The 16623-nt window shown below is 46.0% G+C and overlaps 1 protein-coding gene across 1 annotated transcript in view; it reads left to right on the forward strand.

Moving 5' to 3' along the window:
- LOC146010089 (uncharacterized) overlaps positions 1–12296 on the forward strand; it is a 28459-nt gene extending 16163 nt beyond the window's left edge. Inside the window, exons 5-8 of the mRNA XM_083150991.1 lie at positions 6756–7034; positions 9051–9251; positions 10131–10235; positions 11627–12296. Coding sequence (XP_083007117.1) covers positions 6756–7034; positions 9051–9251; positions 10131–10235; positions 11627–12210 — 1169 coding nt within the window. The 3' untranslated portion in view covers positions 12211–12296. The remainder of the gene's footprint in view (positions 1–6755; positions 7035–9050; positions 9252–10130; positions 10236–11626) is intronic.
- Positions 12297–16623: the final 4327 nt, after the last annotated feature.

Raw genomic sequence — 16623 nt, forward strand, 5'->3', positions numbered from 1 at the left:
GGGGGAGGGTTGGGTGGTTTGGGATTAGGTATGTCACAGTTGGGGATAGACATGTAGGGTGGGGGAGGGTTGGGTTTTAGGTAGGTCACAGTTGGGGATAGCCAATATTCGATGTAATCATTTTAACAAGTTACACCGTATCATTTCCAGAGTGCACCCGAAATATCTCTGTCCACTTCTTTTTCCTCTACGAATTGAATGTCTACATACCGTGTTTCCCCAATAATAAGACACTGTCTTATTTTTTTTCAACCAACAAAAAACACCATAGGCCCTATTTTAATACGGTACACATTTAAACATGCCCCCAGTGCTCCTTTTAAACATGCCCCCAGTGCTCCTTTTAAACATGCCCCCAGTGCTCCTTTTAAACATGCCCCCAGTGCTCCTTTTAAACAGGCCCCAGTGCTCCTTTTAAACAGGCCCCAGTGCTCCTTTTAAACAGGCCCCAGCCCGCCATCTTAAAAATGCCCCCAGACCGCCATCTTTGACATGCCCCAAACCCCCTTTATATGGTAAACATGCCCCTGTCCTCCTTTTAAACATGCCCCAGTGCCCCTTGTAAACATGCCCCAGGTTAAAGAACGTATCGTAGCCTCCGTTAAACAACTCGCCTCCTCTCTTGTCTCATCAACGCCAGCTCAGTGCGCTGCTGCTGGCGCGTGATGTGCGCGGCGACGTCACGCGGCTCCCGTAATGCATCCCTGGGACTGGGAGCAAAGCGGCATCTGTAGAAGACGGAGGTCTCTAAATACCTCAGAGGTGATTGAAGATCAACTGGAGGTTAGCGGGGTCTTGTATTTATTGTTTGCATTGCACAGGATTGAAATTTGAATCTGCCTTATTTTCGGGGGAGGTCTTATTTTGTACATATGTCCAAAATCTGGGGGAGGTCTTATTTTCGGGGGATGTCTTATTATCGGGGAAACACGGTATAACTATGCTACAAGCCTGGTAACTGGTTGCATTGCCCAATTACCAATCAAAGTATGGAAGATCTACATCTTGTGGTCTGCACAGAGACCGGTTCATACATCCAAGTTTCGGGTCTCGGTTTTTGGCCTTTCTTCAGGGAGGTTTGGACGCTGGTTTAAAACATTCATTCTTTAAAACTACACATTTTGGCCCTGTCAGTTTTGTACCGAAGATGTCTGTCCCTTCTTCCAAAGGGCTGAACCATTTTTTACAGAGTGGGGTGCGTGTTCAACCACTGTATCGTCTGCCGATGGCGCCATGGTCTGGTCCTGTCAATTCATTAACAGACTCCTTTTGAGCCTTGTAAATTCAGAGGAACCTTTATTGGTTGGACACTGGTCTCCCTTATGGCTATTGCCCTATCACACGTGTTGTCCAGTTAGGGGTTTTCTCTTACAAGCTGCCTTTTCTCGTTTTCTCATGACCATAGAGCAGTTTTCTGCACTGGTCCTAAGTTTGGCACTTAAACCAGGAACTTGTCTTTCTGGCTTTTCCTCCTTCAGCCTCTTCCTGAGATGATCTGGCTCTACTAGACTTAGTCTGAGTTCTGTGGGTTTACTTGGACAAGACTTCTTCTGTCCGCCGCACGGTATCATTGCTGGCTACAAAGTAGACCATTGTGCGTTGAATCTGCTCTACCATCTCTTGAGACTATTTTAGTGCAGGATGACTGGCTCCTGATTGGGTGTCTACAAATTCCACTGGGGCAGTGATGTCCTACTGGGCAGTGCAGAGCTTCCTACAGAACAGGTCTGTTGTGCCGCTACCAGGTCCTGTGTCCACATGTTAAATAGTTTATAGCGTTTCCATGTGTCTGCCTCAGGTGATGACCACTTTGACCGCACAGTTCTGGGGTTGTAGGGGGAGGAGCTTAGATTTAAAGTCACAGTAGGTTTACTACCAATCTCCAGCCCATCCATATGTACACATATTAAGACAACAGATTAACAAACTTTAAAGATAAGAATGAATCCTGGTCTTGTCTATAACATAGATTGGGGACACTGAGTCGGTCTAGAGACCAGTTAGAACCAGAATATAATGAATAGCTCTGAAACCAAAAAGGTATATGAAGTCTTCCCTGCATTTAATTAGGATTTACCATGGGTGCAGGTCAGTGTTTGGGTGGACATTGGGGTTGGACATCACTGATAACGAGGCTTCCAGTCCTGTGACAATGGCAGGGAAATGTTACTGGCCAATGGCTGCTGTTCTGTTGGTGATGTCACAGTGACTGGGTGGTTGCATTGTGCATTATGCATTATTAAGGCGGGTCTGTTCTAGGTGATTTATTTTCTCTTTTCACCAACAGTCAGATTTGCTGTAAGTACATTAAGAATTGTAATAAATTGTTCACAATTTTGAAATTGAAATTAAACAACTCAAAATCATGAAATGACTGATACAATGACAATCTGCTCTTCAGTGTAAGATATATTTTTTTTATTTCCATACATAAAAGAAGAAAAAAGTATTCCTACAAGGGGCACTGTGGACAACTATAATGATACAACAGATGATCCTTGTGGCTCAGATATTGGAAGACAGACGCCAATTCTAATACAGGTTTGGATGCGCTTCCTTATAAAAGCTCCGTGTTGTTTGGCTCAGAGCTGGACAAAATTGTGGATATGGTAGCGGCATTCCAATACCGCTTTTCTGTCACCCATTTCGGCCCTTAAAACTCATGTTGCTACCTTTCGATCCTTTCAGTTCCAGGGAAGAAGTAGGGGTCAGGCTTTCTTCAGACCACAGTCTTAGGTCTCTAGGCCTTCCGGGTCATGGGGAAAACAGAACTGGACTACCAGATGCCCGGACTCCAAGCCCGCCAATAAGTCATCCACATGATGGGGTACACCTCCACCTGGGGGACTGCAGAGTGGGTAGCCGGCTGTTGGGATTTTCGGCAATATGGCTGGAAACCACAACAGACGCTTGGGTGATTGACATGGTCACAAAAGGCCACCTCTTGACGTGTCGACGTTGACCGCCCAGCTCCTTCTTTTCAATCCGTTTGCCAAGGCCTTCGAGTAAGCTATTCAAAAATGCCTACAGTCTGGTTTCATAGTCCCAGTCCCCACTTTTTGGAGTGCAGCTGTCAACCATTCTGGAGCTTTATAGCTTTATAGTTCCAGAATCTCAAATGAACTAGTACATTTGAGAAATTATCCTTGCATAATAGTTTCCTACCATCAGCAGTACGTATGTTGAATGCCTAAATGTCGTTTGGTTTTCTTTTTTAAATTTTTATGTATGTTATATGCGGATTTTGCTTATATTGTATTGGTATTTTATGTACATTACAATTTCGTCTGCAGAGAGAGTTTCTCCTTCCGCTGATGACAATAAACTTGACTTGACACTTCTCAGAGGGGTATGGGTATCTATGCCAGCCTGTTCCTGGTGCAGAAGCCCAATGGAACTTACCATCCCACTCTCATCCTAAAAAACCTCAAGAAGTTCCTCCGCATCCACAGGTTTCGCATGGTGACTTTACGCTCCATCATCCTGTCATTGGAACTGGGGAGCTTCCTGGAATCCCTGGATATCCAGGATGCCTATTTACATGTCCCCATCCGACTTGACCACCAGAGGTTCCTGAGGTTTGGAGTACAGGGGCGGCATTTTCAATTTCAGGCTCTACCGTCTGGACTCTCCATGTGTCTTCACAAAAGTGACGGCAGTCATGGGGAGCAGACTTCAGAGACAGGGCATTTGAATTCTTACATAGCTGGATGACTTACTGATCTTGGCACAATCAGAGGAGGTTCTCAAATATCATTTGTGGTGTCGTTGTTGCAGGCTCACAGCTGGATCGTCAATTGACCATAGTCCTCCATAGTCCCCACTCATGGTCCATGCTGCATCACGGGGCTCTGATTGACTCAGTCATACTGAGGCTCTACCTGCCAGATGACAGGCACAGGACCTTGCAATCCTGTGTCCGGGACTTTCTCTCTCACAGGTGTCTGTGCATGCTTGTAGGCGAGTCTTAGGGTCAATGGTGTCTGCTTTCAACATGGCAGAATATGCTCCGTTTCACTCTGGCCCGCTGCAGAGGGAAATCCAGGACATGGTTGGAATCTCAAGTCCGAATCTGGTCCCAGCTGATTTTCTGGATGTTCATCTTTCCCTGTTAACTTCTCGATCAGAACCTCAAGACAGGGATGCCCTCTTGGATTTCGTAGTGGATTCTCCTCACCACTGATGCCAGCCTCCAAGGGTGGGGAGCGATCACTTGCAGCCAGACTTTTCAGGACCCAACAGTAAATTCGGCTGTTCATAAACCTACTGTAATTCTGGACTTTGTTCAGGACTCTTTGCCTGGTGGAACACTTACTTCAAGGCCACCCAGTGGCCAAGTGCAGTCCGACAATATGACCACTGCTGCCTACATCAACCATCAGGGTGGCACTTGCAGGCAGTCGCCGATGCAAGAGATGGCCCGCATCTTTTGTTGGGTGGAGAGGAGGATTCCAGCCTTATCCACAATGTTTATTGTGGGTTTCTTCAATTGGGAGGGGGACTTCTTAAGCCGCTGGACTCCTCATCCCGGCGGATGGGCTCTCCATCCAGAGGTGTTCCAGATGCTGGTCTGAAGCTGGGGCAGGCCAGAGGTGAACCTGATGGCATCTCGGCTCAATTGCAAGGCTCTGCTGTACAGATCTCGAACTCTGGACCAAGGAGCTTGTATGGTGGATGCCTTGTCGGTCCCGTGGACAATCACCCTGATGCACGTTTTCCCTCCAATCTCATTGCTTCCATGGGAAATCCGCAAGCTGATGGCAGAGAAAGAAACAGTTATACTAGTGGCCCTGGATTGGACGAGAGTAGTCTGGTACTCAGGCCTCCTGACTCTCTCTCTGCACCTAGACTTTCTCAGCCAGGGCCCGTGTCTACATCCGGACCTTCCAAATCTGGCTTTGATGGGGTGGCTGTTGAGACCTCCCTGTTGAGAGCCAGGCGGTTCTCCTCTAGAGTCATCCATGTTATGCTCCAGGCCTGCAAACCATCTTCGCCCAGAGCTTATCACAAGATGTGGAGAGCTTATTTTTCCTGGTGTTCCACCAGAGGCCTTAACCCACAGACTTTCCTTTTGTCATGGATTTTGTCCTTTTTGCAGAAGGGGTTAGATGTGGGATTATGGCTCTCCACCTTTGAAAGTCCAAATCTCTGCCTTGTTGGTCCTCTTCCACAAAGATTTGGCGTTGTTTCCAGGTGATTGCACCTTTGTACAGGGAGTCCTCCATATTCAATCTCCCTTGTGCCACCACTGGCTCCATGGGACCTTTTATTGGTTTTCAAGGCTCCTCCGTTTGAGCCTTTGTGTTCTGTGGACTTATCATGGCTTACATGGAAAACTATCTTCCTAATGGCCATTGTTTGGCTAGGAGGGCCATCCGATTTATCTGCCCTCTCCTGCCGATCTCCTTTGTTGATCTTCCTCCCGGATAGGGCGGTTCTGAGGATTAGACCAGATCACCTTCCTAAGGTGGTGTCCAGGTTCCACATGAACCAACAAATTGTTGTCCCAGCCTTTTCGTGGGTTGGGCTCTTCTGCTGCATAGTCCTCCCTCGATAATGGTCAGGGCTCTTCGGTTCTACGTGAGACGTACAAATAATATTATATAATGTATGAGATTAAGATCCTACCTGATAAATCTCTTTCTTAAAGATCAATAGGAGACACAGGGATCCGTCTCTACCTTGCCTGCTTCAGTTACGGCTTTAGTTTGTCTTTGTTATGTTGTCCCTCTGATGTGTGGACAAGTATATGTGGGTCTCCGGTGTCCCAGAGCCTGCTGTGTGTTTCCTCATCCTTCCTTCCTCCTGCCTTGGGCTTGCTAACTAAAACTGGCTGCCTAGGGTGGAGGCGGGGCATAGGGGAGGAGGAGCCTGAGCTACCCAGAGGCAAAAGGTTTACCCAGTTTGGTGCCAGGCTGCTACTCCAACCCTACACCCAGCGTCAGCCCTGTGTCTCCTTTGGATCTCGAAGAAAGAGATTTACCAGGTAAAACAATAATTTCATTAATCTCTTCACGAAGTGCCCCAAGAAAATAATTAAAAGATATAGTTCAAACATATACATCGTTGGGGAATATCAGTGTGGTCATAGTACTACAGAATAGGATACGGTTACCAATTGATTACAACAGAAAGCAGCATATGATCTACTGTTGCTAAGCAGCATCCAATGACTTTACCATACGCCAGCACCAGTGATACTGTGATATGATTTGCTGGAGCAGAACTGACAATACACCAGCATGTATGTGTTATACCTTCCAGATGTACACATATAATCATATATAATTATATGGGTACACAATGGATTAATAACCTTTATTCTGAGGTAATGTCACATCCCTTGGGTACCGGGCACATAGCTTATTCCGGTCAGGAGATGCTCATTTTACCCCTCATCCAACAATTAAGTTGAACAATATTAATATCCCATAAAATAAACACACATCGGACCTTCACGTTAATACACGATACAACACTATTATCACCTTTTCACAGTATGTCTTTTATATATGCCGCTGAGTTTAGCTAGCATCATCCAATGACAGTTACAGTATAATTACTCTCCTGGGACACTTGGTGAGAGAATATAGGGATTATATACACCACACTAATAGTTACCCCAGAGTGCCCCTGTGTCTGTATATATACTGTATATCTGCATTATTGAATACATTAATATACAGGGATTGGATAGCTATACTATATATAGGCTGTGCAGATTAATTCTAGGTTTGCTTTTTATTAATTCCCAGCAGATGATGACAGAAGGAAGAATATCGTGATGGGAGATCGAATTAAAGTAGAAGATAACATAATACGAGATTCTCCAGGAGAAAACACCATTATCTCCGATATACATCCAGTGCTTCATAATGCAAATTCATCGTCTTATCCATCATTTACTCCTAATCACTCTGCCATTGTTACACGTAGGACACGTCATACAGCTAATACAGGCTTTCCATGTTCTGAGTGTGGGAAATGTTTTCAGTACAAATCAGCTGTTATTATTCATCAGAGAAGTCACACAGGTGAGGAACCATTTCCATGTTCTGAGTGTGGGAAATGTTTTACACGTAAATCATATCTTATCACACTTCAGAGAACTCACACAGGTGAGAAACCATTTCCATGTTCTGAGTGTGGAAAATGCTTTTCACAGAAAATACAACTCATTACACATAGGAGAAGTCACACAGGTGATAAACCATTTCCTTTCTAGAAGCTGCTCCGCTCCTACAGCTGCCCCATTCACCTTTTACAAGGCTTTACACCTCCTGTAACCGCTCACCCCGGCCGCCGCTACTCTGCCGCTGTCGTCTGCTACATGGACAAGTACATTGCGGCTATGCCAGGAGCCGCACACAGCCGTACCGTGTGTAACGGACCCAGGACTCCAAGATGGTGCCAAGCACCACAGCCGGTGTCTCCGTCTCACAGCCTGCATGCCTCAGAAGACAATATTCTTCAAAGGAACAATCCAGTACCTGACAAACAACCTGTCTCCCCCACTTCTGATCCATCCACAAGACCCTTACCTGTCCCTAGTGCCTCTGTCACTTATGGGTATTCAATCATAGCAGTGAGGGCAGCCATCAGCACCCTCCTTAAAGAACAGACCACTGACATCAGTAATCAGTTAGCCCAACTGCAGCACCATGTACTTGAGGCAGAACTTAGGGTGGGTGAGACCTTTGCCGAAGTGATGGAGATGAAATTGGGTACTAAAAGGTATACTTAGGATATTTCCCAACAATATAATATAGTTGAAGACCTTGGAGATAGTTTCCAGCGCAATAATCTGCATCTCATTGGGTTCCCAGACACCATGGGTGTATTGATTTAGTCATTGAGCGTTCACATAGATTGGGACCTTTTGAAGACCTCAAGAGGGAATGCCAGGACCCGGACTATCATCTTCAAAACCTAAATATTTCCAGAAGTCCTCTTTCAAGGACTTCCTATCCCCCCCAAGACACTGGGGACTACCTCCGTGAATCCACAGGCACATCTTGCATGCCCACTTACATGTCCTACTCCGGCTTTAGGATGAAAATGCTGTTCTATGCGGTTCTGAATGTTTATTCTACATTAGGTCTATGTTATATGGCTTCTTAATGTATACGTCGGAAGTACTATTGCATTTTGTTGTTGGTTGCTCCCCCCCCCCCCCCCCTAACTCCTGCATCCCTAAGATCTTCCCTTGCATCTTCCTATCCCCTCCTTCTTTCCCTCCTGCTAGGATCTCTTCTAAATATGCTTATAATGATGTTTTCCGAAATTGTGTTGCTTACACTTGCTGCAAGGTTCTTGTCCCAATCAGACGGCTTTGATGTCCCTTAGATTATTAGGGTGTTGGAATGTTGGGGGTATTAATTCAATGAAGAAACCTAAGAGCACATTACTCTTCCTCAAATGCACAGGAAACCCTTAAACTCGGCGCCTTAGGTTGGAAACTTGTATCTCCGGCTCCCTATAACTCAAAGGCAAGGGACGAAATTTACTAAGAATACGAATACAATTTTTCATGTTCATATTCATTTGTATTAAGAATACGAAGACGAAAAATAATGTTTGTATTCTTAATACTGTATACGGCTGTTCAAGTGGTACGGTTGATCCATGATTTACAATTTTAGTGTGGTCCTTTTTACACGAGTATATCCAAATTTTGACATTGCGCATAGGTTTCCTGTATGTGTTATTTTGCCACAATGATGGTTGTTTCCCATAGCAACAGCATCGATTTTGGAACACACAAGATATAGGAATGAAATGTTGAACTTAACGAATTGATTGCCCACAATGAATTAGTATATTTTTGTTGTGGCGCAAATTATGTGTGTCCTTACTGAGCACACACCATTATTTTGGAACTGGATGAGGGGGTAATGCACATTTTGCAGACGCAACACTTGCGGCCAATTTAATGCTGTAATGGAATGAAGGAGTAATGTTGTATTTGTTGCTATTGGTTTTAATGGATGTTATATTTGACGTATTGAAATGCATCTCATGTGTTGCAATATTTTTGTTTTGCATGACAGCGGCGCGTGCTCGAGCTACTTTGGCCTCTGCTCCCCCCGCCACCCCAGTGTCTGCAGCACAGCCTATGTCCTCAGAGCCTTCTCCTCAACTCCTACCAGCAGTATGCCCTGCACAGCGCAACCCCCCTGCCCGCTCTACACGTCCAGCTATGACTGTTTCAGTGCCCACACCTGGCACAGATGTTTGGGGTGTGGAACCAGGTACATTCATGTGTAATAATGTTGAATAAAATACTCAACAAAAAAAAACAATTGGTACTGGTTTCCTAGCACGGCCACCACGAATTCTATCGTGGTGGTCGTGTCGGAAAAAATCGCGTCGGGTGCATACCAAAACCGATTTCTCCATAGGCTTCAATGTTAAAATAATTTGACATTGAAGCCTATGGAGAAATCGGGTCCATCACGTCTCCATAGGCTTCAATGTTAAATTATCTTAACATTGAAACTAAGTACATTTAACATAGAAAAAAATATAAATGGTCCAATATGGGCCATTTCTCATTGGCTATGGCCCCAGCATGTGTATAAAAAATATTGGCCCCCCATTGTGGCCGCCACCCCCACGATTGACGTGAACCCGAAGCGTGGCGAGCGCAGCGAGCCCGCATCCTCCGACCTTTTCATTCCCCTACTATCCACGTCGGCATGGAGTTGAGAATATATAGTGTAGCTCGCCACCGAGCCCGAAGCGTGGCGAGCGCACGCGGATACCTGTCAAGCCCGCGAGGGACGCCCCTCGTGGGCTTGACAGGTATCCGCGTCCGCTCGCCACGCTTCGGGTTTGCGTCAATCGTGGGGGTGGCGGTCACAATGGGGGGCCATTCTTTTTTACACACATATGCCGGGGCCATACCCAATGAGAAATGGCCCATATTGGGCCATTTCCCATTTTTACCTATGTTAAATGCACTCATTTTCAATGTTAAAATATTTTAACATTGAAGCCTATGGGGAAATCGCGGGCATCGTGTGCCTTAAAGTTAAGGCACACGATGCCCGCGATTGTGGCCGTGCTAGGAAACAAGTACCAAACAATTTGTGTGTGTTTAAATTTAATTGGAATTTCTTTACTTGTAGGACCCGCATGTGCTGCACACTCACCACCTCCCCTTGGGCCCATGATAATTCGGCCCCCAGTTCTCACCCCACCCCGGCAATTGAAACAAGAACAACCCCGCAAAGGTAAATACCTAGACAATGTTGTCATTTATTGTACACAGAACATGTTACGAAATCATAGTGGACAAAATCACCCTCTCCAGGAGGTACACAGTGCTCTGCTCCTACACTTCCCTCTACATTAACACCTCTGTTAGCCACCCTCCTGTGTGAATCAGGCGATAGCAATCATACATGAAGAGGGAAGTCCTGAGACTGCTGGCTATTCCTTTTGGAGAGTGGCATTTTAATGGGCTGAAAAAAAGGATTATCTTTTAATTATTAATGTTTGTATGTAACTTCAAATTTGGGGTCATATTATTGTTCCGATATTATTAAAGGGCAAATTTAAACATGTGAAATCAATAGATTTTAGGATTAATTATTAGTACATACATGAAGACATTTTTAGGGTCATGACCTGAATGCTATTTTGCAGGTGGGACACGTGTAAGAACATCTGTGCGGCATGTGCAATTTGCCCTGTGCCTTCTATATGGGGAACGTAACAATATTAAACCATTACACTTCGTCACACATCATTTTATCACCACATAATCAAAGTATATAACCAAAAATATACACCAAACACATGTTACATCAACGCCACCTGCAGTGCAGCATGGGGTTACCCGGGTCTCTCTGCACCGGTTACATCTGCCCCAGCTGCAGTGCAGCATGCTGCACAACATGACGTCGAGATTAATGGTTTGCCACTGAAGCAGATTGTGGGCTTTGCCCTAATATGAAGAATAACTATATAGACTGTGTTGTGACATGACTAAGCAGGGATTAAAATTGGACATGGGATGTTGCTATGGGTAACCACACACAAACGACTTCATAATAATTCAAAAACCTGCAACCCTGCGTATCTGTTGTGGAACTGCATGTCCCACCCCGACTGCACATATTTTGCCATTTGTTTAATGCTCAAAGGATGGCAAGGCATGCTGGGATGTGTAGTTTCACATCAGCTGGAGGGCTACAGGTTACAGGTGGCTCCTCTAGAAGATAATAGACAGGCTATGCTTGTTTGTACTTAGCAACATTACATTTGCAACTCAACACACTGCTTGCTTAAATTTGCCAAGCGGGATGCGGTCAATATGCTGGCGGTGGAAATACCAACGCCAAAACCCGACCGCCGCAATGCCGGCACTTTGTCCCCCTATGGGTGTCGTGGAAGAAAATAGTGTGCCGGGCAAGCCCGCAAAGGGGTGTGTGTGTGTGTGTGTGCGTGCGCGATCCATGGACCCCCCTTGTTGGGATTCAGGTGTCAGTATTTTGACCGCCAGCATTCCAGACCGCCGGCATATCATACCGGGCCCTGCCTAGCATCTTCAACTTTTGTACTGTAGTAGACTCTTAATTGATGTGCACCTAATTTCTAATTCACCTTTTCATTCTTACAGTTGTGGACATTCCAGAGGCCGGTGAGCCCACCGATAACGTTGAAGAGCCCACTTCCACCCTCCATTTGCGCCCACTTCCACTCTCGCCTCCCCAGCCGCAAATTCACCATAGCCCAGAGCCAACATTCAGCCCTGAACACATGGAACCTGGTGCAGGGCAATTTTTCAGAAACTGGGGATCCCACCAGGCCAAAAGCGAGGCAGCTCCGAACCAGCAGGATGCAAATATGCAGGAAATCGCCAGACAGAACTTCCTCATTTATAAAGCCGTCACACTGGTCCACAAGGAAGCAAGGACACTTAACAAATCCTTTGCGGAGAGTCGTGCGGAGCGCCTGCAATTTGAAAGCCGATTCATCTCTATAATGGAGAGCATGGCTGAACATCAAGCCACCCAGAATAGATTTTTAGAGGACATTTCACTTTCTCTAAGGGAGCGCAATAGAATAGCGGCCAGAGACAGCACTGCACCACAGTCCAGCAATGCAGCTCCCCAATCTACCACAGGCCACTCACCACCGCGCCAACCCAGTGATGCGGGCAATGTGAAGCCGGCTAAGGGCCGCAAACGGTCTAGAAAATGATCAAGCAATACGTTTTTGTTATGTTATACTGTTAATGTTCTCTTTTTCAATACCCAGTAAACCAAATAAAAAGAATATATATTTCACACATCACAACAATTATGCAAAGTACAAACACAAAACAAAACACTACAACATGGATACATGCAAAAACTAATACCCCTTTCCCACTGCAGCTCTTAAACGGTAAATTGCAGTTTTTCCCCCACAATTTACCGTTTAAGGCTGCAGTGGGAAAGTGGTATTAAAGTTAACCGGTATTTCAACCCGTTTAAAAAGCAGTCCTACACGTTTAAATACCGTTTTTAAGGCAGTGGGAATGCCTCATTAACGGTATTTAAAATACCACACTACTTCCCCCTCCCCTGGTACCTGCCCTGTGCCCACCCTCCCCTGATACTTACCTGCGTGGGGGATCCGGGCAGCGGGGTTCACGCACTGCTGGGGAGGCATTGGGTCCGGCATGGGCACAGTACTTCGGGTCCCTCAGGATGCTGGGCAGTGGGGACACAGCGGGGACCATCCCACATGGGCACGGTGCTGGTGGCGCAGCAGGGTCATTTCGGGGTCCATACAGCATCGGGGCAGTCCCTGCAGCTTATGGGAACTAATAGTTCCCACTATGCGCATATCTAATGAGTGCCGTGCATATCAATGAGCCGCTAATTAATATGTGCATATGTAATGAGCGGCTCATTGATATGCACGGTGCTCAGTAGACATGCGCATAGTGGGAACTATTAGTTCCCATCAGCTGCAGGGACTGCCCCGATGCCGTATGGACCCCGAAATGACCCTGCTGCGCCACCAGCACCGTGCCCATGTGGGATGGTCCCCGCTGCGTCCCCACTGCCCAGCATCTTGAGGGACCCGAAATACTGTGCCCATGCCGGACCCGATGCCTCCCCAGCAGTGCGTGAACCCTGCTGCCCGGATCCCCCACGCAGGTAAGTATCAGGGGAGGGGGGGCACAGGGCAGGTACCAGGGGAGGGGGGGTATATTACTGGTTAATTACCGTTTTGTAGCTTTCACAAGGGGCTCAATGTGAAAGGTACAAAAACGGTAATTAACCAGTAATATACCGTTTACTACATGCAGTGGAAAAGGGGTTAAACCTGCTTTGACCCGTTCAAAAAAATGGGTCAAAGCAGGTTTGGCAGTGGGAAAGCAGCATTATTTGTCACAAATTTTGTTTTACACACACACACACCACAAAAAATCCAACATTTTCAATGCAAACAAAGACATGATCGAGTTTAAAAAATAACATCTGGACTCCTCACAGTCAGTTGGAAACATCGATGCTGGCATCAACACAGATGACTCCTACACAAAGGAAAACAACATTAGTGCCTACCCTCTCGACAATTTCACACACATATATATAACACACAATTAATAACCAGAAATAATATGCCTATACAGAATGCATCAATACATAGTGAGCCCTTACTGGGTAATGACGGCACAGGAGATGTCATGCAGGGAACCCAGGAGCACAAGCCCCACCCACATGTGTGGGAGAGAAGCCTACAGGGAAGAAAGAGTTTGGTTTGAGTTACAGTTACCACAATCTGCTGTATCGGTCTGTGGGTTAAAAAAAAAAACCTCCCAATATGTTAGAAGTATTCAAACAATCACAAAGATGCTGCGAGCAATGTGAATATTCAAATTTATCATTCAGCTTCAAACCTGTTGGTAGGAATAATAATGGAACAGACGTGAAGCCACTTTGTAAGTGTAGGATGGACAATTACTTTTTGGGGTGCTGTTTGCATATAGCATGGCTTAAATGTTGGCAATATGCCGTAGTTACCACTGAAGGATGCCTGGATGAGCTCATGGCGAATCTGCCACCCAGATGCTGAACTCCATCTATCCCCAGATGTTTCTATCTCCAATGCAGCCTTGCGGTCTTCTCCATCCTCAGTGTCTGGTAGATCTTGATCCAGACAGAGGTTGTGGAGAAAACAGCAAGCCATCACAATTGTCACCATTTCAGGGCTGTACAACAACAAGCCACCAGACTTATCTAGGCACCGAAAGCGAGATTTTAATACACCAAAGCATATTTCTATCACACATCTGGTGGCCTTATGTGCACGCTGATTGCATGCAACCAAATCTACGCGATTTTTTACATTGGCCCCAATGTAAAATGCCCCCCCAGACCCCAATTTTCATTGTATACCCACCCTCATGGGTGAAATGCCCCCCCATTGTTAACGCCACCCCACGATCAACGCCAACCCGAAGCGTGGCGAGCGGCGGCGGTACGCGTCCTCCGACCTTTTTATACCCCCACTATCCACATCGGCGTGGAGTTGATTTTATATAGTGTGGCGAGCGGACACGGATTACTTCACAGGTTTTACGCGTCCGCTCGTCACGCTTCGGGCTCGGTGGCTCACCACACTATATAAAATCAACTCCATGCCGACTGGATAGTGGAGGTATAAAAAGGTCGGGTTGGCGTTAAACGTGGGTTGCCGTTAACAATGGGGGGGCATTTAACATATTACACATTACCCATAAGGGTGGGTATACAATCAAAAATCGGGGCCATTGGCCCATTTTACATTGTACCCTAGGTAAAATCGCGTCGGTCGCATCGCATGCCATTATAATGGCATGCGATGGACGCGATCAACGCGATTTTCTCATTGCTGGCAATAAAGGCTAAAAATAGCCAAATATCGTGCCGGTCGCGTCCATCGCATACCTTAAGTTAAGGTATGCGATGACCCACGACGGGCACCATGCTAGGAAACAAGTACCTTTTATTCTCCCACTATGGGTGTCGTGGACTGCCATTGTGGTGGTTGGGATTTTGAACGTCGGGATTCCAACCACTGGGATTTAGACGGCATCCCATTAAAAACAACTGTGAGAAATGAAGATACAGGCATTCAACATATTAGCATGAGAAAGAGAGACACATGGTAAAATTTATATTTCTATGTGCCACAGATTGCAGTATACACACTATTAGACACTTACCCAGTAGCCAGCCCTCTGGCATTAATCCGGCTTCAAACTCATCAAAGAGGACTGACTGGCCGAAGATATAGGAGTCATGACATGAGCCAGGGTAGCCTGCAAACACACCCATGATCTTAAAATTGGCATCACAGACCACCTGCACGTTGGTACTTGTGCTTCCATGATGGGTATAATAGGAACGGGCAGTATCCCGAGGTGGTCTCGGCGGAATGTGCGTGCAGTCAATAGCACCAAGCACATTGGACATGCCTGCAATGCGATGGAATGCTACCCTAACATCAGGCCACTCTGTCTCCTGGCTTGGGAAGCAAATTGAGGCATCTATATGCGGATCAAGGGCTTGAAGCACCTGGGTCAGGTACCTGGACAGTGTGGGCTGAGATATGCCAATGCCTTGGGCAGTGACATGTTGAAAACTACAGGTCGCCAGAAAGTACAACACAGCCAGCAGTTTGTGCAGGCCTGAGACAGCGCACGAGCGTCCTGTCACAGGATCTAGCTCCAGTCTAATGAGGCCATACAGACGGAGAATGTTGGTACGATTAAGCCGGAACATCTGTATAACCACATCAACCGGCAATGCGTCTAAGCACAAACGCTCAGTAAATAACCGAGGCCTACGCAGCCTCTTGGATACCTGCTGTTCATGCTTAGTTTCATGACGGCATGCTTTAAAGTTATAGGGGCCCATTTATCAAACCATATTTGCGGCTAAATCCCCCAAAACACAAGTTTATGTTTGTTTATATTATGAATGTTTTTAAACTTTGCGTGTCTTTGTTGACACCACAAAATTGTATATATTATGATGTATAATATAAATTGTTAGCACTGTCACTTTATTTATTTAAATGGCAACATTGTGTGGTAATCAAAGCCAGGCTGCAGGTTTTCCCGATTGGTCAGTTACAAGCCATGTGATCGGGGAAATTTCCTGTAAAAGGGAGACAAGGAGAAGCATTGGCAGATCTTGAAAAAGGAACAGCTGTTCCGAAACGCGTAGATTGCCGCCCCCCTGTCGTTTCACTAAGACAGCTCACCAGCAGAGAGGACGTGAAACTTAGCTCCAAGAATCATCTCTTTCGCAGCATCACGTCTGCAGCGTCTGCCTGCCGGATCATCTGAAAGATCCTGGAGTTCCTCATCTGCAAGTGTCGTTTTCCTATCATCTGTACATATTCCTGTGTGGTTTTTTACCGTGTGAATAAAACCTGTTCCCCCCTGTCTAAGAGATATCGTGTCGGTGGATTTAAAAGGACTTGCTACGTGAACGCGAGACTGAATGAATAAGTAAGTGTCAGCGTTCCTCTTATACCTGTATGCAGTAGAAACCGGTAATGATACTATTATGTACACGCGGGTCAGAACTTTGAAGTAAGTGTCTTTCCGCCTGCGAGATTGAGAGTCAC

Source organism: Crinia signifera, chromosome 6, assembly GCF_055691185.1.
Source record: "Crinia signifera chromosome 6, ASM5569118v1, whole genome shotgun sequence".
Classification (NCBI taxonomy): domain Eukaryota; kingdom Metazoa; phylum Chordata; class Amphibia; order Anura; family Myobatrachidae; genus Crinia; species Crinia signifera.